Below are 24,357 nucleotides of genomic sequence, written 5' to 3'. Positions count from 1 at the left end.
TTCAGAAGTAAAGATGTTTGATAATAGGCCATTTTCTTATTTATCCTGGAGTGTGTATGTCGCTCCATCCTATCCAAGAGGGGACTTGTGTCATTCTATACAGACCAAGTGGGGACCTTTTATTTTCTAATAGGTTTGACATGGGCAGTTTTAAATTTGTCTATAAAAATGTGCTGTGTAAATAACTTTTAAGCTGATTCAGCTTGCATATGTTTTTGTCTTAAAAAAAAGAAAAAAATCAGTTAATTTCTTCTTTTTTCCACCCATCCTGGAGTGTGTATGTCATTCCATCCTATCCAAGAGGGGACTTCCGTCGTCCTATACAGACCTTTTCTTTTCTAATAGGTTTGACCTGGGCTGTTTTAAATTTGTCTATAAAAACTGTGCTCTGTAAATAACTTTTTAAAGTTGATTCAGCTTACATATTTTTATGACTTAAAGATAATTCAGTTAATTCTTTTTTCCCCCATCCTGGAGTGTGTATGTCGCTCCATCCCATCCAAGAGGGGAACTGTGTCGTTCTTCACCAGCCAACAGTGGACCTGTGTCGTTCTGTACAAAGTGGCGACCTTAATTTTTCCTGTAATGCCTTTGACATGTTCTGGAACTAAAAAAATATACACTCATTTATTAATTTATTTCTGTCTGTTTGTCCATCCCTACTATATTAAGAAGTTCAGAAGTAAAGATATTTGATAAAAGGTAATTTTCTTCTTTATCTGGAGTGTGTATGTTGCTCCATGTCTGACAAATGTTGGGATCTGTAGTTTGTCAACTGACATAGTTCACCTTAAGTTGTTTTAATTCAGCTTACATATGTTTTTGTCTTAAAAATAATTCAGTTAATTTCTTCTTTTCCCCCCCATTCTGGAGTGTGTCTGTCGCTCCATCCCATCCAAGAGGGGAACTGTGTCGTTCTTCATCAGCCAACAGTGGACCTGTGTCGTTCTGTACAGACAGAGGGGGGACCTTTTTTTCTTGAAATGCCTTTGACATGGGATGAAATTAAAAAATATACACACATATTTATTTATTTCTGTCTGATCATTCCTACTTCATTAAGAAGTTCAGAAGTAAAGATGTTTGATAATAGGACATTTTCTTATTTATCCTGGAGTGTGTATGTCGCTCCATCCTATCCAAGAGGGGACTTGTGTCATTCTATACAGACCAAGTGGGGACCTTTTATTTTCTAATAGGTTTGACATGGGCTGTTTTTAATTTGTCTATAAAAATGTGCTGTGTAAATAACTTTTAAGCTGATTCAGCTTACATATATTTTTGTCTTAAAAAATAATTCGGTTAATTCTTCTTCCCCCATCCTGGAGTGTGTATGTCATTCCATCCTATCCAAGAGGGGACCTGTGTCGTTCTTCACCAGCCAACAGTGGACCTCTGTCATTCTTTATAGACAAAGTGGGACCTTAATTTTTCTTTTAATGCCTTTGACATGGTCTGGAATTAAAAAACATACACACATTTATTAATTCATATCCATCTGTCTGTCTAAATGAACAAGAATATCATCATTGGAGAAACTTATTGTCCACCAGATTCAAATCCTACTATGAATGTGTCTGTCTGTCTGTCCGTCCCTCCATCATTAAGAAGTTCAGAGGTAAAGATATTTGATGAAAGGTAATTTTTTAATTTATCTAGTGGAGTGTGTATGTCGCGCCATCCTATCCAAGAGGGGACTTGTGTCGTTATATACAAACCAAGTGGGGACTTCCTTTCTGTATTGCAAATCAATAAATAAAATCCTATAAATATAGATTGAAGCAACAAGTATTAAAAATTCACACAATTAAAAAGTAGAAATTTGCTGATATGTCACACATGGAATCATTTATTAGTTATATTGGGTAGCCTCAGAGAACTGTATTACAGATTTCTGTAATACAAATTGTAACACAAAATGCATTCCTTTAAATAAAGATGTAGGACAAATGTTAATTTTAAATTTGGTTAAAATACATTTTAAAAGTGGCTAATGAATGTTTTGGAACTGAAGAAAATGTATTCATGAAAACACAAAAGAAGAAAACTATTTACTTCTTACCCTTTTACATTACATTTTATTTTTATTGCTTTTTCCAAGTCCTGCCTTTAAATTCCTCTTTAAATAAAACTTTTATATTTTGCTTAAAAAAATACTAAAGTGTGTTTCTAGATCCTGGTTTATTCCCAAAGTAGTCTGTTTTTAGCCACTCCACAGTCTGAACGGCTTCTCTAGGCTTCTTTGTATTGTTAAGTGGAGTGTGTGTGTAAAACACAAAGCGACGTGTGTAAAAGGGCCATTGAAATTCCTGCCCCAACCTGGTGTGGCGCTGTTGAGCCTTACTCTACACACTCACACACACTTATGTCCCCTCTTGGCAAAAGTCTTAAAAATTTTCCAGATGTTTTTTTAACATGTTTTTAACTTTATTTATAGCATGTCCAAGAGGGGCCCTGCTCTAAATCATAAGTTTAAAGAGTTTTAAAAAATTTCCAGGTTGTTTTTAACTTGATTTAGAGCATGACCAAGAGGGGACCTAAAAAATGTCCCCTCTTGGTCCGAGGGTCCCCTGTTGGTGAGTGTAGAATTACGCCAATATCCCCTGTTGGATGGTTTTGTAAGTGCACACACACACACACCCACGCACACGCACACACACACACACACACACACACACACACACACACACACACAGAACCTTATCGCAACCATGCTTACTTATGGTGTGTCATGGATGTCTTTCCGTAGAGCCGGAGCAGGATAAAGACTTGCCACTGTCCACTGTGAAGACTCAGGAGATTCTTCAGGGCAACGTGGTGCGGGAGAGCGCAGAAGGTCACGGCACCATTGAGTAAGCATTGATCTTCTCTCGCCCCCATTGACCTGCTGTCAGCAGCTGTGCCTCAGGCTGAAATGTGGACTTTTTTTTTTTTTTTTTTTAGCAGTAAGCACTAATTGTATCTCTGTGAAACAGGCTGTTCGACATCATCCAGACAAATACCCTCAAAATAACACTGTGTCGCTCTCCTTATCTCGTGGAAACAAACCACATGTTTGCTACCAGTTTTTAATTGGTCGCGTGCTTCACACATTAGCACATCATTCCCCTCACACCCAAGCAACATCTGCTCCAGCAGGCAAGGGCTTACCATCTATGCAACAGCCAACGAGTCGCACGCAATAAAAGAGTGAATCGGCGTCGTAGGTTCTCATGAGTAACTCGTCATGGTGTATCATGGGAACTTTGCTGCAGTGTTGGTTTGTGTTTGATGTGGAGATGCATGTCTGGTGTGCAGGCCTTCAAGGGTGTGGTGCAGTGTTATTGTTGGATGAGACATTGGAGGAATAGTTTTGTATGCTCCAGGTCCAGGAGACACAAAAAGTCTGAAACCTTCAGACACTCTGGCTTTAGGCTGAAAGGGCTAGCTGCATAGGAGCTGACTCACTTGTAATTTCAGCTAACTATGGTGCTGTCTGTAAACATCTGCTCACTGTACGATAAACGCCTCTCGTGTCTTAAGCGTTTGTTGATAATACTGCAAACTAGGAGGCCTCATGTTGTCATCAGAAGGCTTAGAGGCACTGTCTTTTACGATGGTGTTGCTTGATGTAGGGATAGACCATGGCTTAAAGCACATCAGCTTTTACTGAGCCAGCCCTCACAAGCCATTCTTTCTTTAAGAAATCTGATCTAATCTTTTAAAAGGATAGTACTCAGTAGTTATTTGCTATTTATAAAAGCCTCGTCTTTCAAATGGTTTTTTCAGTGTTTGTTTTTGTCTGATTTTGGCAGATATTTTCGCTTTTCTAAGTCAACCTGACCAGATTATTTTTACTGAGCCCATGGGAAATCCTGGTGGCATTATTTATTATTCTAATTAGTTATCCTTAAATCTATAAAACTTTTTTGCAACATAAAGTGTTTATGGGAAGTATTCAAACCCTTTGAACATCTTTACATACTGTGCTATTACACTCATAAAGATACTGTGCTATTACACTCATAAAGTTCAGTGTGTTTTATTCATATTTTATGTAATTCCCCACTGCAAAGTGGGGAATACTTGTGAAATGTATTCCCCACATTTCACAAGTATTCACTGTTTACAAAATATGTTGCAAGTATAAAAAGTGAAATATACATTTCTATTCAGGCCCCTTTACTCTGACACCCATAAGTAATCTACTGTGCAATCACTTACTGTCAGAAATCACCTAATTAATCTGTGTGCAGGTTAACCTCAGAGGTTTGTCACAGGATATTAATGATCAAACAGCATCATGAAGGCCACCAAACTGAGCAGAAAAGCTAAATGTTGTTTACCACTCCGTCAGTTGACTAATGAACATTTTCCTTTCCAAAGTGACAGAATAAGACATGAAACATGAAAGATTCAAAATACTTTGCCACACAGTTCATACTTCTTCATGCTTAATCTGTATGTGTGAACAGGAAAAGAACTGCAAACCATGTTTAATGACTTCAAACAGACACAAGTCCCACAACAGCTTCCTGTCTCCCCCTTATTGTCTGAACATCCTGTGCAGTGAGTGACTGCATGATCTTTTCTTGTCACAATCTGCTCGCAGGACAGAGAAGATTGACAAGGTGATAAAGCAGTGGGAGGGCTCCTTCTTCAGAGGGAACCCCAAACTGAGGAAGAAGTCTGTGTCGCTGCGCTTCGACCTGCACATGGCTGCAGCCGACGAGGGCTGTGGCCAAACCAAACAGGACAGCCTCCCCGACGTGGAGGTTCGTCTCATCATGAAAAGGTCCCGCAGCATCTCCACCATCACGCAGTGACTCTCGCGCTTCGAGTACGCAGTCATTGCCCGTTTGTAGCAGTGTGTGGTGACGCCAGAGATGTTGAGAGGATGCAAATGGAACTGCAGTGATTTCCCCGAACTCTGGGCTGCAGCCTTCCATTGCCGTCACGCTTTCAAATGCAACATTTACTAAGCTTAGCATCACAGCTCATGACTGAATTTACCTGTCGGATACTGGTTGTGGCAGGTCAAGTGTTATAAAAGGAGGCTTTTGTGGTGACCGTTTCAATAGAGCCGGAGAGATTTAGATTCTCTGCAGTAAAATGTAAAGCATATACTTACGTCATCGGCTAAGACGAAGAGAAAGTGTCTCTCACTTTGTCAGCCTTTACTGCATAAGAGGTATTACAGACTAACACTGACATTTAATCCCAGTTAAACTCTGCGTGAAGGTAGGAGGAGACTAATGGAAGCAGACTTGTTCAAGCAGCTACTAACTACCAGAAGGTGCATTTAAGTGGTGGATTTTCACTACAGGACTGTATGAAAATTTTAAAAGTGTCTGAATTTCTCACGTGTTTTTATTTTATTTTATTTTATTCTGTTTGTCACCAGAAAACAAAGCTAAAATCTTTTTATTTTCAGATTTATTTTATTTCAAAAGTCATAATCTAAATAGTGATGTTATGTGGTTATTTTCACAAGATTACATAATTGTTTTATCGTCTACATTAAAATGAGAGCAGAACAACTGCACTTCTATTCTTCATAAGATAGGAACAAAATGTTACCTACCTTCTTTCTGTCATTGATCAAGTCATTGGTATTTTTGAATGAAGAGTAGTCATAATAATCAATAACGTAAAACCATCCAAACAAAGTTTGCTGCTATTTGTGAAGACAAGCAAGAATGTAACGAGCCAGGAAAGAGAAAGTTGACTTTAGCTGTAGAATAACTTAAATAGAAACTGTAATACTTCATTTTATCCACTTATAATTTTTTTGCAGTGCAGTGTCACTATGTCCTTGGTCATTGTGTGATTTCCATCACTAATCTTTACAGCTCTACTCACTGCAGTTCAATTTAAGGGAAACGGTGAATCACTTAGACAGTAAGTTGTAAAATTGTGAAAAAAATTAGTGAGTTTTGGTTTAATAAAATAAATACAACCTCAAAATATAGTAAGGTTATTAAAACAGAAATGTCTGAAATATTTAAGATTACATCCAGTCACTCTTCAGGGATGATGCATTGTTACATAAGAGCAGGCCACCCTTAGAGGTTGTAGTAGCACACACCTAAAAACACAACAGGGTCAAATTTCTGTAGTTTGGCACCGTCAGCGTTTGTCTTTATCTGACTCTTGTAGTGACTTAGCCCAGAAAATGACCAAAGCGACTGCATTATAATTTTGAATACTTTCTTTATTAAACAGAGTTCAGACATATAGCTCTTGATAGTTCTATTTGTTTTCATGTCAAATGTAATAAAAAAAGGTAGAATAAAATCCAAATACAAAAGTTCTGGCAACATTCAGGTAGATGTCGTGCTTCAGTTCTTACCAGCAGTTTTACTCTGAAGTATGCAGCCATTTGCATCCTCTTTTTTTCCACTGTCAGCATACAGTGCAGTGGTTATGGAAAACATTGGATTAGTGAATGGAAACAGCAGAAAGTCTTACTTATCATCACATAACCCCGGACAGAAAGACCCCAGGCAGATATTCAAGCCCATAAATGTCTTGCTACAAGGCAGCAATGCTAATAACTATGTCACCATGTGGCCCACTGCAGTATTAATGTCTAACGTTTCTTCATATAATCAGTCCATGTTTTACTCCCAGTCCGTCCTAACCTCACATAATGTAAGTTCCCAAAATGTTATCTCAAAGATGTCTCTCACACCTTTCTAACTCTACAGTTTCTTCTATCACTTCAGTTCTGTAGAACAACACTACCTGTATATCGGTGGCATTAATATTCTGGTATACTCTCTGTATATACTCTGCCATTCATTTGGCTCAGACACTGAGAAAAAAACAAGTCACAGTTGCAGCTAATTAAAGTATTTCAAATGGAAAGTTGTTTTTTTTGGTGGCAGAGAGGAGATCTGCTGCTAAGCAACCACACACACATTTGACTGGTATTTATTGTCAAGGAAACAATATTTTCTCTGCTCACATCAAACAGGAAACATGCTTTTACCTGCCTTGATAAACCTGCCTCTAAAATATGACGTTTGTTCTTAGGTTTTGACCGCAAAGGCTAATGGTGAGAGCTACTGCTTATATCTACATCTACGTGTCTGTTTTCCTATATGGGAGATCATTTTTGTTTGTGTTATTTCTGCTTCACTGAGTAACAGGTTAAGGATGAATATTCATCATCCTGCTTGGTTTGAAAAGTTAGGTAATGTTAAAAGTAACTGTTTTACTAAGTGAAGTAGACAAAATGGAGGTAGACAGAGAAAAAACAGAAACAAATTAGCTGATTTAATTCCTATAATTCATCTTCCTAGTTCCAGTAATTCGATTGGTAGTTTGGTTGGGAAAAGATGGAGAGTTTGAGCTTGTCCCATCATATGACGGTGGCTCTGAGTGAAATATTTCCAGTCCTGTAAATTTCCTAACCCAGTAATTTTCTTACAGTCCTGAAACATGTTGCGATTCAAACCCACACTTAAGAACATCTGCACTGAAAAATATCCAGAGTTGGAGCACTTTGGTGGTCCTTTGTGAATGCAGGTAATTCTCAGACTGATAATGTAGATATAATGTACCACTGTGATCCTAACAGCAGTGCCGCTTTTATCTCTTACCATGTGTTTCTCTGAGAATCTCGCTTCCCCATTTTCACCAATAGAGGACAGCGTTTATTAAGATTTACCTCTGCAATGAATCCATCATACTGTGTCTGTGCCTCCTTAGACTTTTAAGTTTTTATGCTGAGTTTTGAGTTAATCCCCAAAGATGTTTGAAAAATAAAATTCGGACCTATAGGCAGTATGTCCAGGTCCTTCAAAGGTTGTTTAAAATATCAGAATTTATCTTATCTATGCAGTCCTGTGCTTGATTTTTTGCTCTGCTTCAAGAAGCACACTAGAGATTTATCATTTCAAATAAAGAGAAAATGTGCTGACTAGTGTGTTTTTTTCTTTCAAATGTGTCCAAAATGCAAAATAAGCACAATGTCTCCCTTTATGTTTACAAGTCTCTGTTTTCACACTTTTGCCATGTGTGCTCTCATCTTTCCACTTTCACACAGTGTTTGTTGATCATCTTTGTTTTTATTGCAGTTAAAAAAAATACAAATCCATATCTTTACAGACAATAAATACATTCAAACAGATTTATACAGTGAGGGCATCTGCACAGATTTTTACTTAGAAAATGGATACATCAGAGTTTCAAGTCTAAGTCTCTCTGTAACAGTTTGAGTAATCAGCAGGACGTAAGCATCATAATCTTACACTCTGTACATTTATAAGCCTTTTTTTTTTACTCTGTTACATTGTGTAGCAATGCAGCCACAAACTTATTTTATCAGAATGGATGTGGAATGAAATATAACATAATCTCCAACATTCTTACAAATAAGACCTAGATAGTATGATGTTTGTTCACATTTAGCTCCCTTAGTCAGAAGAATCCCAGAAAGACTTTGTAGTCACATTTCCATCAGTTCTGACCAGCTCCCCTGTTCCCGCTGAACAAAAGCATCCCTCCAGCTGGATGCTGCCAGCACCGTGTTTCTAGTTTTACCAATTTCTCTTGCACAACCAGAAAGTTACATTTTGTGCTTTGTCTAGAGCACATTCTTCCACACGCTTGCTGAGTTCTCTGTGTGTGCATGTGGTCGCCTCAAAATGATTGTCAGGTTTGTGAAATGTGCAACTAATAGTCCTATCAACAAAATTGTCCTGCCCAAACCGTGGAGCTCTGCAGCTCCTCCAGAATTACCAGCTGCTCCTCAGGCGTTGTCCTGGCCAGCTTAGGTGGACGTCTTGGCGTGTTTCCAGTTGTGCCATAATCATATGATGGACTGATGAATGCTCCCTGAGATGTTGAATACTCAAGATATCGTTTTATAACCTACACAGGCTTTAAATTTCCCCACAGTGTCGTCCATGACTGGCCTGCTGTGCACTTTGGTCTCCATGATGCTGTTTGTTCACTAATATTCGCTGACAAACCTCTGAAACCTCAACAGCATGTCTGCATTTGTACAGAGATTACATGAGACGCTTTGTAGCTTTTAATATACAGCCGGGGGCCGTTGGTCGAACCGGGTTTTATTTGGAGGTATTCGATATAAAGTGGCTGCTTACAAATGCAAACCTTACGTTTCAGATATTTATTTGTGAAACACTTTTCAATTTAAAATTATCCACTCACTACTTTGCGTTTGGCCTTATAAATAAAATCCCAATAAGATATACCGGAGTTTACTGTCGTAATATAACAAAGTGTGGTAAGGTTTAAAGGGTATAAATATTTTTTGCAAAGCTCAGTTCGTCACAAAATAGGACTAACAAGTTGATATTAAATTAAGATGCCTGTTGCTGGAACATTAAGACATAAAAAAAATAGTATTAAAGCTGTTGTCTGGGGTAGGTAATTGCATTTCTGTAGTATTTTTTACAAGCTGGACAAATTTTAAGCACAAGACGTCATCTTTTTTTATTTGTTACTCCCATCTGTTTTTTTATAGTCCTGAGCTAAAAATACATTCATTTCTGTGTGGGACTTTAAGGATCAGGATGTGATACTGGAGTGTTCAGCTTTAAGTCGGTTCTTCATCTGGTCTTTCAGCCCCAGAAGAGACGGTAACTTGACCAACTTATCAGCAGTCGTGACATTCATTTCGACCAGCATTGCATGTCAGTCAAAGGCAGCACAGTGTAAAACGGGTCACGGGAGGCCATCCGAGTTTGATTGTCTACTGCTTGGTTATGGAAGACTGAATATACTCAATGGCTTTGCTGCAAGGTTGCAAGGGGTCACATTCTGCAAAGACGTGGCAAACGTTCTCCATGCCAGCTTCAACACCTTTTGCCACAAAACCAAACATCCTGCAAACAGAAGGTACGAGAACTGATTACATGCACTTGTACAAAAGGAACAACAGAAACAGATGTATTGCAGGTTGGAAGTGTAGATTACCTTGCACCAAAACTCGTGCCTCTCAACCACCTGCAGGAGAACAGAAAACAACTTTATGAGCACTAAGAGAAACGTGAAGGGGATGAGACGCATGCATGTGTCGAATTCATCAAGTTCGTGAACGTGATGCATAAACATACAGGCGATTGTCTGGATCTTCACCGCTGTAGCTGAGCAGGTGAGCCGGGTAGTGGCGTCTGAAGAAAAGCCTGCCAGAAAAAAAACGGTAGGTTTAGGAGAAATGTTTCACACAAACCGCGCCTCGCCAGCAGCACGACTCCGAAGCAGGTTGTCGGTAACAATCTCAGCCGTATAATGCAGAGATATATTTTCTTACTTCCTGTTGATATCAGTGAGTGTAACACCCTTGAGGGACACCTTCATGTTCACAATAGTGGGTGCGAAGGAACCGGGTGTCTTCTCAAGTGTCAAGGACACCGCCTTTTGCACGGCGCAGGGACCTGTCAGCATCTCAGTGGGAACGGCATGCAGATAGATAAAATTGGAGGCTGCAAAACAGACCAAGCATCCATTTAGTTCTCTTTGCATTACTTACAAACAAAATAAGAGATAACTTGCAAATGCACAATGAAGAACGTAACTTTTTACACCCCAGTTGTTACTTTTAACTCATTGCAAACTTTATCACCTTCACATGTGTCTTGCTTTGCATAAGCAGCTTCTATTGCTTCTTTATCTTTTTTTTATTTCCGTGCATGCAAGATGTGACAACCTAAGATATGTTCTGGAATGCTAAGTGATGAAGTAGTTGTTTTATTTGACGTTTTTCCCTTGCCCGGGTAAAAAATAAAAAAATAATGAATTCTCAATATAATGCACATGACACAAACATTGTGTAACCTTGACTCACCTGTTCTTTTGTTCTCTATTGATGCTTTTTCATTTACTTTCTCTCCAGTTGGGTTCATATCTGTCAAAAATGGAGCCATTTTTTGTTTTTTTGTTGTTTTTTTACAAATATCTGTATTAGTTGCACACAAGCACATCAGAAAATGTCTCGCAATGACGGTTTACTCACCCTGGTAATTTAGTAGCAATCTGCAGGGTAGCGCGTAAGGAGAGATTGTGTGCTGGTAAACCAAAGCCGAGAGACTACCTGTAAGAAGAATAACCAAAATCTTTTGGCTTAGAATCTGAGAACAGTTTTGCTGCCATTTTTCAATCTAACTTTACCAAGACAAAAATGTGGCTAAATAAGTGGGTGCAAGGAAAACATGTTATTTATTTATTCACGTCCAAATAACAGCAGAAATGTTGAAGTTGTTTGCGTCATCCCTATTTTTTAATACATTTTTTTCTTGTTGTCCTGACTAAATGGACACAGACAAGCTGCTCAGCTCATCCTTCAAGAATTCAGTGTATAATCTTATCCCCAAAATAACTTAAATAAACAACACAAAAGTTGCGAAAGCAAAGGAGATATGCTTTTTTCAAAGATGTGAGAGACTATTTAGACGAGATATATTATATTTGAAGCATTATCGGTTATGAGGAGAAAGCTTGCAGGTGCAGAGCATACTCTAACCTCTTGCTATTTTTTTTCTTGTTTGCAAATAAAAGAGCAAGAAGATAAACATGTATCTGATTTGAAACTGCCATGTGCAAAGATTCTTAAAATTAGCATAAAATCTCAGAATAACTTTTAGTTTGAGGCAGAGGTGGTCCCAGCCTGTTAGACACCCCCAGGAAAAACAACCCCACAGGCAAACACCCCTGATGAGGTATCGCCCTGGGTGGTTGCCCACATTGCCCATATCAAAAACATCGCCACTGGCTTGAGGCAGAAATACCAGCTTAAATGTTTCTTACACTGCTCAGCTCTTAGTTTCAGTTTCCAAAGAAATAAAAGTAGATTTAGCACTAAAAAAAGAAGAATAAGTAGGCACCTACAGTCCTACATAAACAGGATTCGGTATTTCCCCCATCCGCTTTCAATGGAAAGAACTGAGCAAAAATGGAAAAGAGACTAAAACATGCTCATGTATAAAATATACATAATTATATTCACCCGTTCTTCAGAAAATCAAGCATCAGGCAATGAAGATGCTTAACATGAGAAAATAAAGGTTTCCATATCACAGGCATTCTAATTGCTTTAAGCCACAGAGAGTTTGAGGTTCAGAGTTTCTGTCAACATCTCGTTATGCAGCCAGAGGTACCATCGCATCTGTCTCACACAAGGAAACCACACATGTCGAAGACGAGCAAAATGTCAGAAAGACAAAATGATCATGTCTCTGTGGTTAGGAAAACAAACCTCAAAAACTCACTTCTTGCAAGAAGGCCAACTGAAGTCCTCTGAACATGAATCAGCTTTCATGTTATTACAAAACCTGAATTTTAAACTCACTGAACTATTGTTCAAAAAGGGGGCGGGGAGAGTGAAAAAAATGGCAGGTTTACTCACCAAAGTATGGTTCCTGAGAAGAACCTCTGATGCGAACGCCTTTAGCCGATGATTCAATCAGAAAGTGTCTGATAAGATCCGAGCCGCTTTCTCCTGAGTACACGAGAGCAACAAATGTCACAAAAATGTTTGCTCACCACATTAAAGACGAGGAATTGCTTTTGGTCAAGTATGAATTACAAAAAAACTGCATGAAAACAACAAATATCGACAAGTTCAATCAACAGCATTTAAGCAAGAAAACCACATCAGAAATGTTGAATCCAGAGTAATCTGTCCTTGGGCCTCGAAAAGCTAAAATGCAAGTTACTGCAACACAAGTTCAGACTGAAAAACCAAAACAAGGAAGATTCCTGCAAAGTCTGTTGAAGCGCAGTACAGTGGCCAACTGGTTAGCATGGACGCTTCAAAAGAGGGAGCTGCTGGAGTCGAGTCCTGGCCAGGATCTTTCTGTGGAGCTGAAATGCTTTTCTCATGGTACTGAGTTAACCTTTTGCAGTTCAAAGACCTCCGTGTTAGATTAATTGGTCTCTGTGATTTGACTTTATTTGGTCTTGTTTGTAAGATGTGGACATGCAAAGCAAGATGGTGCCATTAGTCTCTCTCTAACAAGTGACTGTAGGAGCGAGCAGGTCGTTTTACCCAGTTGTCCTGAATAAACGGTCTCAGGTTTAGACGGTTATGATCACCATTTTCACATCTTTCCTCAGATATCGGATAGTATAAGGATCTGGGTTCAAGAACAGTCATCTAAAAGGAGTCAATTATTTGTTTTTGTTTCCTCATCCCTAAGTTCTTTTAGCTGTATGTTTTCCTTAGGGTCATTAGCATGTTGGAGAACACGACTTGCTTCTGAGGGTGAGCTTTCTGACATTAGGCCATTTGTTTCAATCCAACTTTCCTTGGTAGTCCTACTACAACCTCTTGAATTTCTGCACAGATTCAAGATTCCCCCAGGCTAGAAGCAGCAACGCAGTCCCAAGACCTAAAATATGTGATTGGCAGCAGATTATTATTATTTTTTCTTTTTTTTTTCCCTTCAGTGCTGGAGTCATTTCGGATTTTCTTCCATATAAACTGTGACGAGTACAAATGCTCCTGATGTTGCAATCAAAAAGTGGAGTTCTGCCTGTTTTTTCTCAGTTCTTTCTCTACCATTGTTACCAGAAGTCTGATCCAATTAATGGTGCATTTTCCCCTTGTGTCTGCGCCCCGGGAGTCTGCCGCCCTCCCATGAGCATTGTTATGTTTAACAAAGTTAACAGATGTTGTCGCTGGGACATGAGGCTGCACAAATTTTAATTTTTTTTAGTATCCATGTTATGAAACATGAACGGGAATAACATATATTATTTGTTTTATTTAAGACATAGATTTACATTTCCTATATGCTATTCGTTTTGATTAGGGAATCTTTTTTTTATGGAATGTTTTGTATGATTGCATGTTAATGACTGCTAAATTGTGTCTCGTGAGTTAAACAGTGATGAAGTTTCTATTCTATTCTATTCTATTCTATTCTCTTATTTTACCTGTTATTTGTTTATATCACATTCAAAAGGTATAAATGTAGGATTTTTCATTTCTTTAGTGATCTCTAACCAGAATTTTATTTTATTTTTTTTTTGCATTTGATTGCATATATGCACATAACAAATAAAGGATAGTTGGCGTGGCAACATCAATTACTGAAGTTAACGCTGAGGCCTCACAGTGGAGTTATACCCCACATCTTTTACTGATAAATTTTTATCTTAGCCAGTACCGTAACATCGTGTGCTCGCTATTAATTTCTTCCATTTCCAGGAGGGTATGCTGCTGCAAGTTTTAAGCTCGTTTGTGAGGCTGCCAAGCTCTGCAAGCTGGAACTTGAAGTTGCCATAAAAGTCATTTTACGACAACCTCGAGTAATGAAGATATTTAACCCCTCAGCTTTCAAAACTTTGTTTTAATGTCTCGAGTTTCACTTCATCCGAAATCTGTTGCTTGACGCTCTCGCTTGTTTTTAAATGAGTACATTTTAATTCTTTACCATCTTTGCAGGATGGATAGAAGTGCAACGTTAAAAACTTCTTTTTTTCTCCTTTGCTACAGGACCTGGTCTCACCCATCCATTTTGAAACATGTGACGAGTGATGTCTTCCATATCTTTTTGTTGTAATTACGTTTACAACGTCCCAAATCTGTGACAGAAGTAAACCTCCAAATGGCTTTGTGATTGAGATTTGTCTTTTGTTCTTTGATTGCCCTCAGAGTCGTAAACAGCCCGTTTTCTTTGGTGTTTACACAATGCACACCGCGGGTGGAAAAATCACTGGCACCGTCCGCTGGCTCGCCGCAGACTGCCGCATGGCATAAGATGACATCCACTTTCCACAGCACATTGTGTTTGCATTGTTTGTCTTTGACTGTGGGAGTTGTGGCTTTAAGGCTTTCTGTTGCCTGTTTCTGACCAAATATTTTAAAAGCCGTTTAAACTGTGTTTTTTTTTAGACGCAGACTGGACAGACAATCTGTCTCTGCGTTCCTCTCTGCAGGGTTTCTTCACATTGTTCGTGTCCAAAAACTCTGTCCGTTTTCCAGGCTCAAATTTCCACAGCTGCCAATCTTCTTCTAACCCAGCAGCATAAATTAAAAAAAAAAAAAAAAAGTTAACTGGGAAATCAGGGCCTTTTAAGGATGGACATAGGGATGGATGAATAGGTTAGGAGAACTTTCTTGGAATACAAATCTTTTTTCCATGCTTTGATCTGTTTCCGTACTTTTCCAGATCTGTAAAATGCTCAATTTCAGACTTTTTTTTATTTATTTTTTCATGAATTTTCCAGCGTGCGCGTGTTTCTACAGAACATAAACCGGCGAGCCTTGTGAATGATTCAGAAGCAGTCATGAGCTGCTGTGTTCGTGAGCAGACGTTTACCTGGATAGGCCGCAGCAGTGAAGGTGGTGGGTGACTGGTCCACCTTCATGGCCAAACCAAAGCTTCCTCTGTAGGAGGTGCTGTCTCTCACCACAAACGTCCCGGCTTCCTTATCCTTCAAAAGGGCTTCAGCTGGGAGCAAAGCAGTTGGCAAAAGAAGGCATCGCGTTTATTCTGACATCCGTTGTCACTGCATGTAAAGCCAACGTCAGGAACCACCTTACCCTCCGCTCTGCTGATGTGCGGACGAAACCAGAACTTCGACGTGTTCATGACGAATTTCATAGACGGTTGGCTGCCGCTGAAACTCGCTTGAAAACACCTCCGTTTTGACGGAGAGGCGGGGACCTTCTGGACCAGGTCAGCTTCTGACCCAGAAGGCCTCAGGTCCGACTCTGGCGCGCCGTTGATCAGGAGCAAAGGAATATCTGTCTGGGAGCCGGCAAGCGAAGCGGGACTGCTGTTTGCTCCTCTGCTGTGTAGTTCAAGTAGATGACCCTGCTTTGAGAGCGAGGCTCTGCTTTGAGAGCGAGGCTGACATTTGGAGCCATCATTGAAGGGGATTAGAGCGCAAGTCGGGATGGACTCTGGAGAGTCGGGGTCCTCAGTCAAAGATAAGTTGCTGTAGAAAGAAAAGAAAAAAAATCAATAAAATATCATCACAATACTTTTATACTTCAGTTTTGTATTTGTTATCTAAACAACAACTTTGACTCTGTCATTTTAAACTCTTTTTTTACACTGAATGCACATTAAATACTATGAGTACCACTACTACTACTACAACCTTTTTTTTTTGTTCTTGTTGAAATGTTCAAGTTCCAGAATGAAAAAATGAACAGGAAGCCTGACTTCCAAAGCCTTTAAAATTCCTTAAATTTTAAAGGCTCAAATTTAAGGACATTTTAATCTTTAAAAAGGGTAACATTTTCTGATGTTCACGTCTTGATCTTGCTGAGATGCTGAGGAGTGACTTGAAACAGGCTACTTGTGCAAGAACCCATCAAGCATCTCAAAGCGGAAAGCGATGAGTGTGTCAAATGTTCTTCACGCTGATATCAGAAACTGATAGATATCCACAAAACCATCTCACTTAAGTCACTTCAGCTAAAGGTTAGGTACGTATCTAGCTATCGCTATAGATCCAGCTAGACAGATAAACACGTATCTATCAATCTATAGATACTTGCAGTGTCTATATTTTTCTAACTTCTTCCGTTAGAAAGTTTTTCTTGATGTCTTTGAAATTAAATTGTTTTTCAAAAATAAATTAAAATGAGAGTATATCAACATGCAAACATTTTTTGAAAAAGAACTAAATATGTAATTATTTTTCTTTGTTTTTTATGAATTAGCAAAGTAACAAAAACCTACATAATTTGATTAATAGGCATTGTTTATCGCTACTTTCATATTTGAATCTGCTTGCTTCTGATGAACTAAAAGATCAAACTTTCCCCCTCCTCTCCAATGTCCCTCAAATGTGTAGAACTACAGAAAGTTTCTCGTATTAAACTCTGATTTAATACGTGTCCTAATGTGGTTTTGGGTGAAGGTGAAATTGTTCTGAAGAAAACCGTCTACTCTCCAAATATGACTTTTTTATTTTATGTTTGTTGCCTCTAATAAACAACAACAAAAAAACTTTTGTATTTTATAAGTAGATCTTGAAAACAGAGCACAGCTTTGTCCTTCTATTTGAACCATTTTATATATATTTATGTATAATTTTCTGTTTGTTTAGCTCAGCAATTTTATTTACTATATTTTATGCATTTTTTTTTCCATTATCTATCATTTAGATTTTTTTTACTGGCTTCTGAAGATTTAACACAATGTGCTTTCCATTGTTCTTTTCAGCGAATTTTCTGTGTGGTAATTTAATGACATGCAGTTATATAATAATCTGTTTGGTTTATAACTTTGGCTTTAACATTTAGTGTGGGAGGAGGGTAGAAGGGGGGAATGGTTATTTCAGTCTTGTGATTTGTCTTTCCGTTCACGTTTTTGTTTAGTCATGTTCTTCAACGTTGTTGTTTTAATCATTCCCGTGTTTTCCTGTAAGCATGTTGTTTCCTGCACGCATTCACCGTCCTCCCTGTACTTCCAGCTTTCCAGTCTCTGTCAGATCGTCTTCTGTCTCAGCCCATCTATTCCTCTTGTGGTCTCTCTGTCTGGTACCCAGTTTTTCTCCACTTGTGATTCCAGCTCTCTTCCTCTATTTGGTTTCTTCCAATGACTCTTTAAGCCTACCATGTGATCCTGCCTGCTTCCTGTCTTAAGTGGGGTGCAAGATAAAAACAGGAATAGTTTATAAGTTATACTATAATTATTGGTTTTATTCTGATTCTTTTTCATATTTGTTGTTGTTGCTGCATTTTCTTTATCTTTTCTCCAGGTTTCCATAATCATGTTTAAGTTTTCTTTGTTTTTTTTTTGGTTTTTTTTTCAAACACGCCTCAATGAGATAAAATCCTGAATGAAATGCAACAGAGTTTCCATCGGTTTTTACCTGCCCAAAATGTAGCTGGTATCTGAGCATGTGGACATAGAGAGCAGCGAGGTGGCGCTGTTTCTGTTGGAGCCCGACGGGCACAGTGACCCCGGGGAGAAGGCCAGGTCGTTCTTCGGCGAGCGGTTTCGCCTGGGAGCGCTTCCAAATGGAAGAGGCGGCAGGGAGGATGTGGGAGAGCTGGAGAACACCAGCGCGCCATTGGGGCTGCTTCTGAGGCTGCCGGGCGTGGGGATGGGGATACTGGGGCATCCTCTGGGAATCAGCACGCAATGGGAAGCGCCATCTGAGTCATCCGAAGAAAGAGAGACTGAGGATGAAACGAGGAGTCATGGTTAGGATGCTTAAGAGTTACATAAGAATATGAAAGCTTTCCGCAGCCCAGAACTTGTCTGACTTTGTTTTTTTCTTGTTTTATTTTTGTTTTTTTTGCTTCATGGGCTAGGCCTCTTTCTTGAAACACAGAAAAGACAGAGCTAGAGAAGTTCACATTTCTCGTGCAGGAACATGCGGAGGAGTCTATCATTTCCAAACTAATTGCTTTTCCAAGGCGTATTTCTGCTTTTGCAATAACAGAAAATAAGAGGAGTCTCAGCTTGTTCTTGGACTGATGCGTTTGCGTCTGCCTCATTGTGCTGACGAACACAGAGTGAATGTCTGTAGGAAAAAAAAACAAAAAAACCTTTTCATTCCAGTAAGCATATGTGTAAGGGTGGGTTTCGTAGTTGAACTGACAAAAATAATGACTAACATTTTCACAGATATGAAATGCATGACAACATGCAGCATGACACGCTGTTGCAAAGTGAAACGTTGCAGAAATGGGAAATGAGAATTCATCAACAGGCGCAGAAATTCTTTCTTCTCGTTTTTACCAGCCAGAAAATACATCTAAAAAAAAAAAATCTTCTACTGCTACCAATTTCCTGTAAACTTTTTCACCTCTACGCCACTTGACAGTTTCAAGAAAAGCGAGCAAAAGGAGCACATCTTTATGAAAAAAGCAAGCGCAACAGGAAATCTATTTTCATATTGTTTTGCCCCTTGTACACAGTTTCTGATGGCAGGAGTTCCTGAGCGGAGGAGGCCTTGCCGGATCACCCCCCCCAGCATGACTATGTGGTTAATGTTCCTGACAGGGTGTGGTTTCAACCTGGGCAGATGTGGTGCAATAACTACACGATTAAAAGCGTTTAATATATCTCAAAAGGTGCGTGCACTTTAAGAGTTGTACTTTTTGTTTTTATAAGGCTGACTGGTTTTATAGCACAATTACACATCGCTGTTGAGCCAACGACTGGTTGCCTGCGTGCGCCAAGGAAGCTTTGCTCCACAAAGACACCTTTTAACTCTCAGAAACCAAAGAGCAGCTCAGGGCACGTAGCTATCGCCTCCAAAAGCTACAGGAGTCTGAAGCAGACAGACTCCAAGCACCACCACAGACTGGCCATCACACTGGTCTTCAGCGGAGGTGCAGCACCCCCGCTGGCCAAAGGCACAGGGAGTGATGCCGGGCATCGAACCACCCAAGCCAAGTACCACAGCCACATCCCACTGCTGCAGGCCAAGCCCGGCGGTTGCAAGTTGGGTAATTAGCTCCTTTAAGTAAATTGTTATTTTTGCTGACGTGTTTCTGTACAGGGCTGCACAGTGGCGCAGTTGGTAGAGCTGTTGCCTTGCAGCAAGAAGGTTCTGGGTTCGATTCCCGGCCCCAGTCTTTCTGCATGGAGTTTGCATGTTCTCCCTGTGCATGTGTGGGTTTTCTCCGGGTACTCCGGTTTCCTCCCACAGTCCAAAAAAACATGACTGTTAGGTTAATTGGCTTCTCCAAATTTCCCCTAGGTGTGAGTGTGTGTGTGCATGGTTGTTTGTCCTGTGTGTCTCTATGTTGCCCTGCGACAGACTGGCGTCCTGTCCAGGGTGACCCCGCCTCTCACCTGAAACGTTAGCTGGAGAGGCACCAGCAACCCTCCCGACCCCACTAAGGGACAAGGGTGCAAGAAAATGGATGGATGGATGGTTTCTGTACACAACCATTTTCCAATAGCGTCCTACAGTTTGTGTGCGTTTGAGCAGTGGCGCAACTACACATTATTCAGGTGGATGCGAAAACATAGATCGGCGCCCCCCCGAGGGAAGGAACGTCAGGGTGAAGGACCGACGCTCACTCACTCACTGTCCAAGCTGAGCATAGCACTATTTAAAATTCAGTGTGAGAATCGGTAAATTACTTTTCTAAAAATGACTTGAATAACTTGAGTTAAAGCACAAAGGCATGAAATGAAGAATGGGCAAAAAGAAGCAGCCCTCGCTTGATTAGTTTGACAGACACTGTCTGTGAAAACATGATTTACAAAGCCAGGTAAATGTAGTGAGGTTAAAATCCTCACGAGTAAAGAATAGACTAATTATAAGTGGGGAAGACAGACCTTTAGCTGTTTCCATTCTGTACTGTTGAATGTAAACAATACTTCGGTCAGTAGAGGCCAATCTAAATCAAATTAACTTATTTTGTTTGACAGTGTAGAATGAAAATGACTCTCCAACATCACGCTGACATTTACAATTGTCTTTATGCTTTCATTGGGGCGTCAACAATTGCTCCTCTGGTACAAAATACTGCAGCTCGTCTCCTGACTAATTTGACTAACGGTAGTTGGAATAGTACAAAAATACAGCAAACATTACCAGTCTGTGGTTCGTATTTTTATCTTATTATTTTTCTGTAGTTCCTTTTTAATTTACAGCCAGACTAAAAGGTGTAAATATGTAGTCTGCCTTCCTCTTTAGTTTTATTTTTGCTCTTTTTAGCAGATTTTTCCCTATTCATACCTACAAAACTAGACACAAAGCAGTAGAAAAGAAAAACCTACAAAGCGTAATAAGAACATTGCGGGTGGGCAAAGAAGATGCCGTGCCGTGATGTCATTCTCTATTTTTCGAAACAAAGACAACAGACACAATCACAATTTAAGGATCAAGTTCTGAAGAAGAAGAAGAAGAAGAAGCAGCTGCCATGTACCTGCTGGAGGGCTTGTGCAAGTGGGGCTTCGGATTGGCTCGAAAGTGGGATCCATGTCAAGAATGAGTTGATTAAGATTTTCCAAGGTCATGTCAAGATCGTGGTCAACAAGGTGAAACTCTGGCTTAGAGACACCAGGTGGCTGAGGGACATTTCCCTGTGAAGAGTCGAGGCAGGTGGACTGACCCACTCTCAGAACATGGCAGGGTATCACTTTGGACATGCCTTCGGCTGCAGGCATCATAGTAGAGGGAACTGCTGTCTTCTTAAGCTGTAAAAGGCACAAGAAGAAAAATTAAGGTTATATTTGCTTTAATTTTGTGTGCTTAACGTGACATCATACATTTTAGAGTAACTTGTTTGTGCTTCTCTGCATTCGCAGTCGGGAAAAACTCACAGTCTGCTTGAAACTCATTCACTGTCTTACTTTTAAACCTCAACTGCTTCTCTATGAAACAGTATAACCTCAGTATAAGTAAATTTATTCAAGTAGTTTAATTCAAATATGAAGTTCGCATATTATGTATTCAAAAGTTTCTTACAGAAAGGCTGTTCTATTTCTGTTTTTTTATCAATTAATCTGATTATTATGACTTAAAGTTAATGAAAACTTTGAAAAGATAAGAGATAAGTAAAAAAGATTTTTAAAAACCAAAACTTCGTAGTTTGATCACGTGACTGACTTGACAGTTGTCCAGCAGACGGTCAGCGTCCCCCTCACTGTCTGCACTTCCCTTTTGCAGAGGGAAGCTCAGACTTCAAAAGATCAATAATCTGACTGTTTAAACCGAGCTGAGTTAAACTAACAGGGGAAAAACGCCATTTTTAGAAAATTGGGAAGTAAAACCTGCTCAAGGTGTGAACTGTAGTTGGGGTCAGAGCTTGAAGACTAACCACAAACAGTCATATTTATTGTGTTATGTCCCTAATGAACCAGAGATCATGCAAGAAGTGTCTTTCCTGGGACATAAAATAATAATCCTTTAGAAAACATTGTAGTTTTTCAATCTTCTCTTTAATGGCAAGCTTTGTTGGGATGCTAATTTGCTTTTCCAAAAAAATTTGGTAAATTCCCACACTCCAAAGGTACTAAAACCTGCTTCATTGAGATTGGCATCACTGTGATTGGACTGGCCAGTAAACTCGATTAACGGAAAATTTATTTCAACAAAGTCACAGGCTGATCATCACCATGCCATCCTGCATTGATGCAGGAATTTGCATCAATGCAAATGTAAGCAAAAGTTTTCAGAGGATATTCTGTGCAGCACACATGTGCATTTCAGTAAACCCACAGTTCCTCTATTAATCGGTATTTTTTACCAACATTACAATTTTCTGAGAAACAGCAATCCATAAACCATATTTCTCAAAATGAATAGAAAGTTAGTGGTGGCTGAGATACTTTGCAAAAAGCTTTGCATAATCTAGCACGAGTCATGTTGACACAGGAAGAAGAAGAAAAACAAACTGTGTGTTTACACTGGCGATATATATTACTACAAGTATTATTTTGTTTCTTCAAGGTGTGAACTATATTATTTTTGGATTTTATTTCAGCCATGCTGTCCCACACAGGTGTAACTATTAAGCTGCCGTTGCCTAAGATGGATCAAATCGCAATAAGTCAGGCCTCCAGGGACAAGTTTGACGCCTTAGGTATAAAACCAATTCATGAGTAATTACATGTTGCAGAAGTGATGCATTGAAGCGCTGAAATTTCACCTGGGCTGAGCAGAGCTGAGGAGGATCCACACCCTCTGACTCCGCTCGCCAGACGCTTCAGACAAGGCGTGCCGCTGATTGCATAACTCAGGTGACTGGCTGTTACCACGGCAACATAATATTTACCCCGCAACAGTTCAGCCTCAATGGGTGTGGTTTATAGGTGAACAAATGAGGGTTGAAACTTCTATCAAATTATTGCCATCATTTTGAACTTTCTCTACTTTTGATCAGCCGCTTTGCTTCTGCCAGAGACAGAGTGTGCGCCGTCCTGCTACTGGTCAGCTCTTAAACTGTACAGAGATTTTATTTTATTTTTTAATATAATACAATTTCTTTGCTTTAAATTAACTGCTTTGAGTCTCCATGTTTGATGAATGTTGAAATAGAAAGTATATTCTAATACAAATATTTTTTCTTTTATGTAGTGCAAATATCTGATGCTGTAGAGTAAGGTAGGCATTAATACTGCATGTATTAAAACACATTCATATTCCCAAAATATGCACTATATTTAGTTTTCCCACATTTTTACACTTCATTATTCTTACTTATGTTATTTCTAAGTCTTAAAGCTGTAGTTCTAATCTATGTTTTTACTCTAGCAACATGCGTTGAATAAGTAAAATCCCCCCACACACACTTGAATATGCATCAACATTGAAAAAAAAAAAAGTCATCTTACCTTGAATTCCTTTGCTCAGGTTTCTGCTGTTACTGTCTCAGGTAAATCTCCCACCTCTCCTGTTGCACGCTTTTATTAATGCAATCCCAGCCCTTTTTCCCTGGAAGCCTATCAGCAGCTTGACTCAGTGGTCCCTGCCTTTTAAGCTGATTATGTCATATTACCGGAGTTGCATACATGCCTGGTGGGTTGGTTTTTCTATTCCCAAAAGCACAATCAAAGCACACAGAACTAAACCGGTGTTTCTTACTTTGCTCCAAATATTCATACTCAAATATTTAGAGCATGGTGAAATATTAACCTTTTTAGTGTCAGTTGAAGACGCAAAATTCTTTATTAATTACAGCCCATAATGCTTTTTGTGCAAATTTCACTGGAACATTTCTTCTTACTGAGCTTCTATTTGTTGAAGACATTTAGAATGAAATATAAAACATAAATAATGATTCTCTGCTAAGGTGCTATAATTCAGCTGAGGTGTGGTAGCCTTGAGATCAGTGTTTTATTTAGAAGTTAAACACTTTACAAGGCACAAAGGTCCAGTTTGCTGAAGTATTAAAAAGATGTAAACTTTTTCATGTTTTGTTTTGCTACAGCTATTTTTCAAAGTATTTTGAGTGTTTTGGAATACATCTCCACTATGCATTTGTAGAAACTAAATGTTTTTTTGTTTTTTTCCGTTTATTCGCAAAACAGTTCAAGCTCTCTGTCCCTGTTAAGGACAAACATCCCGCAGCACAATGTCGTCACTACCATGTTTTGCTGTGGGAACGGTGTGTTTAGAGGAGTGGTTCTTAACCTTTTTTGAGGTACCAAACCCACCAGTTTCATATGTGCATTCACTGAACCCTTCTGTAGTGATAAATAAATATGATTCCCCCCCCCCAAATTCAAGACATGATCACCAAGTCTTCTTAAAAGGTAGAGTCTCTGAGAACAGTTCTTCAGAATATAGTCAGTGTCCAGGAACGACCCAAGGTATTTAAAATTTGCCACAGTTTCAACAGGTTGGCCATTGAGAGAAACTGGAACCACTTTAAGGTCTTGTTTAGATCATTTAATTAGCTCTACATTCTTAAGAGAATGAAAAATTAATAATAAATAATAAAGACTTTGGGGTATTCTGATTTAGTAA

General features: G+C 39.2%; 2 protein-coding genes across 3 annotated transcripts; one reads left to right on the top strand and one right to left on the bottom strand.

Moving 5' to 3' along the window:
- Positions 1–2,706: 2,706 nt before the first annotated feature.
- Positions 2,707–7,906, top strand: LOC145551921 (keratin-like protein KRT222). Its single transcript, XM_081607721.1, has 2 exons — positions 2,707–2,852; positions 4,592–7,906. Exons 1-2 carry the CDS (start codon positions 2,722–2,724, stop codon positions 4,803–4,805), a joined length of 345 nt encoding a protein of 114 aa, XP_081463847.1. The 5' UTR covers positions 2,707–2,721; the 3' UTR covers positions 4,806–7,906.
- Positions 7,907–8,034: 128 nt separating this feature from the next.
- LOC103463255 (tensin-4) lies at positions 8,035–23,331 on the bottom strand. Of its 2 annotated transcripts, none has more exons than XM_008406495.2 (12): positions 23,223–23,331; positions 20,813–21,083; positions 17,791–18,100; positions 15,503–15,900; positions 15,279–15,410; positions 12,359–12,451; positions 10,970–11,047; positions 10,802–10,861; positions 10,268–10,439; positions 10,071–10,139; positions 9,931–9,960; positions 8,035–9,839 (listed from the first exon to the last, which is right to left on the bottom strand). In XM_008406495.2, the coding sequence occupies exons 2-12, from the start codon at positions 21,054–21,056 to the stop codon at positions 9,707–9,709; spliced, it is 1,719 nt and encodes a 572-aa protein (XP_008404717.1). In that variant the 5' UTR covers positions 21,057–21,083; positions 23,223–23,331; the 3' UTR covers positions 8,035–9,706. The 2 variants fall into 2 exon arrangements, with proteins under 2 accessions (XP_008404717.1, XP_008404724.1); XM_008406502.2 differs by having other exon boundaries at positions 17,791–18,076.
- Positions 23,332–24,357: the final 1,026 nt, after the last annotated feature.

This window comes from Poecilia reticulata, chromosome 1 (genome assembly GCF_904066995.2).
Source record: "Poecilia reticulata chromosome 1, P_reticulata-male-v2, whole genome shotgun sequence".
NCBI lineage: Eukaryota > Metazoa > Chordata > Actinopteri > Cyprinodontiformes > Poeciliidae > Poecilia > Poecilia reticulata.
Note: the sequence above shows the minus strand (reverse complement) of the source record. Positions and strands in the feature narration are given on the sequence as shown.

Coding starts and splice junctions, on each gene's coding strand:
- LOC145551921 (XM_081607721.1), top strand. CDS start 2,722: ATGGTGTGTCATGGATGTCTTTCCGTAGAGCCGGAGCAGGATAAAGAC. Junction 2,853..4,591: donor GAAGGTCACGGCACCATTGA/GTAAGCATTGAT, acceptor ATCTGCTCGCAG/GACAGAGAAGATTGACAAGG.
- LOC103463255 (XM_008406495.2), bottom strand. CDS start 21,056: ATGATGCCTGCAGCCGAAGGCATGTCCAAAGTGATACCCTGCCATGTT. Junction 15,411..15,502: donor GCACATCAGCAGAGCGGAGG/GTAAGGTGGTTC, acceptor CTTTGCTCCCAG/CTGAAGCCCTTTTGAAGGAT. Junction 10,862..10,969: donor ATTGCTACTAAATTACCAGG/GTGAGTAAACCG, acceptor CATTTTTGACAG/ATATGAACCCAACTGGAGAG.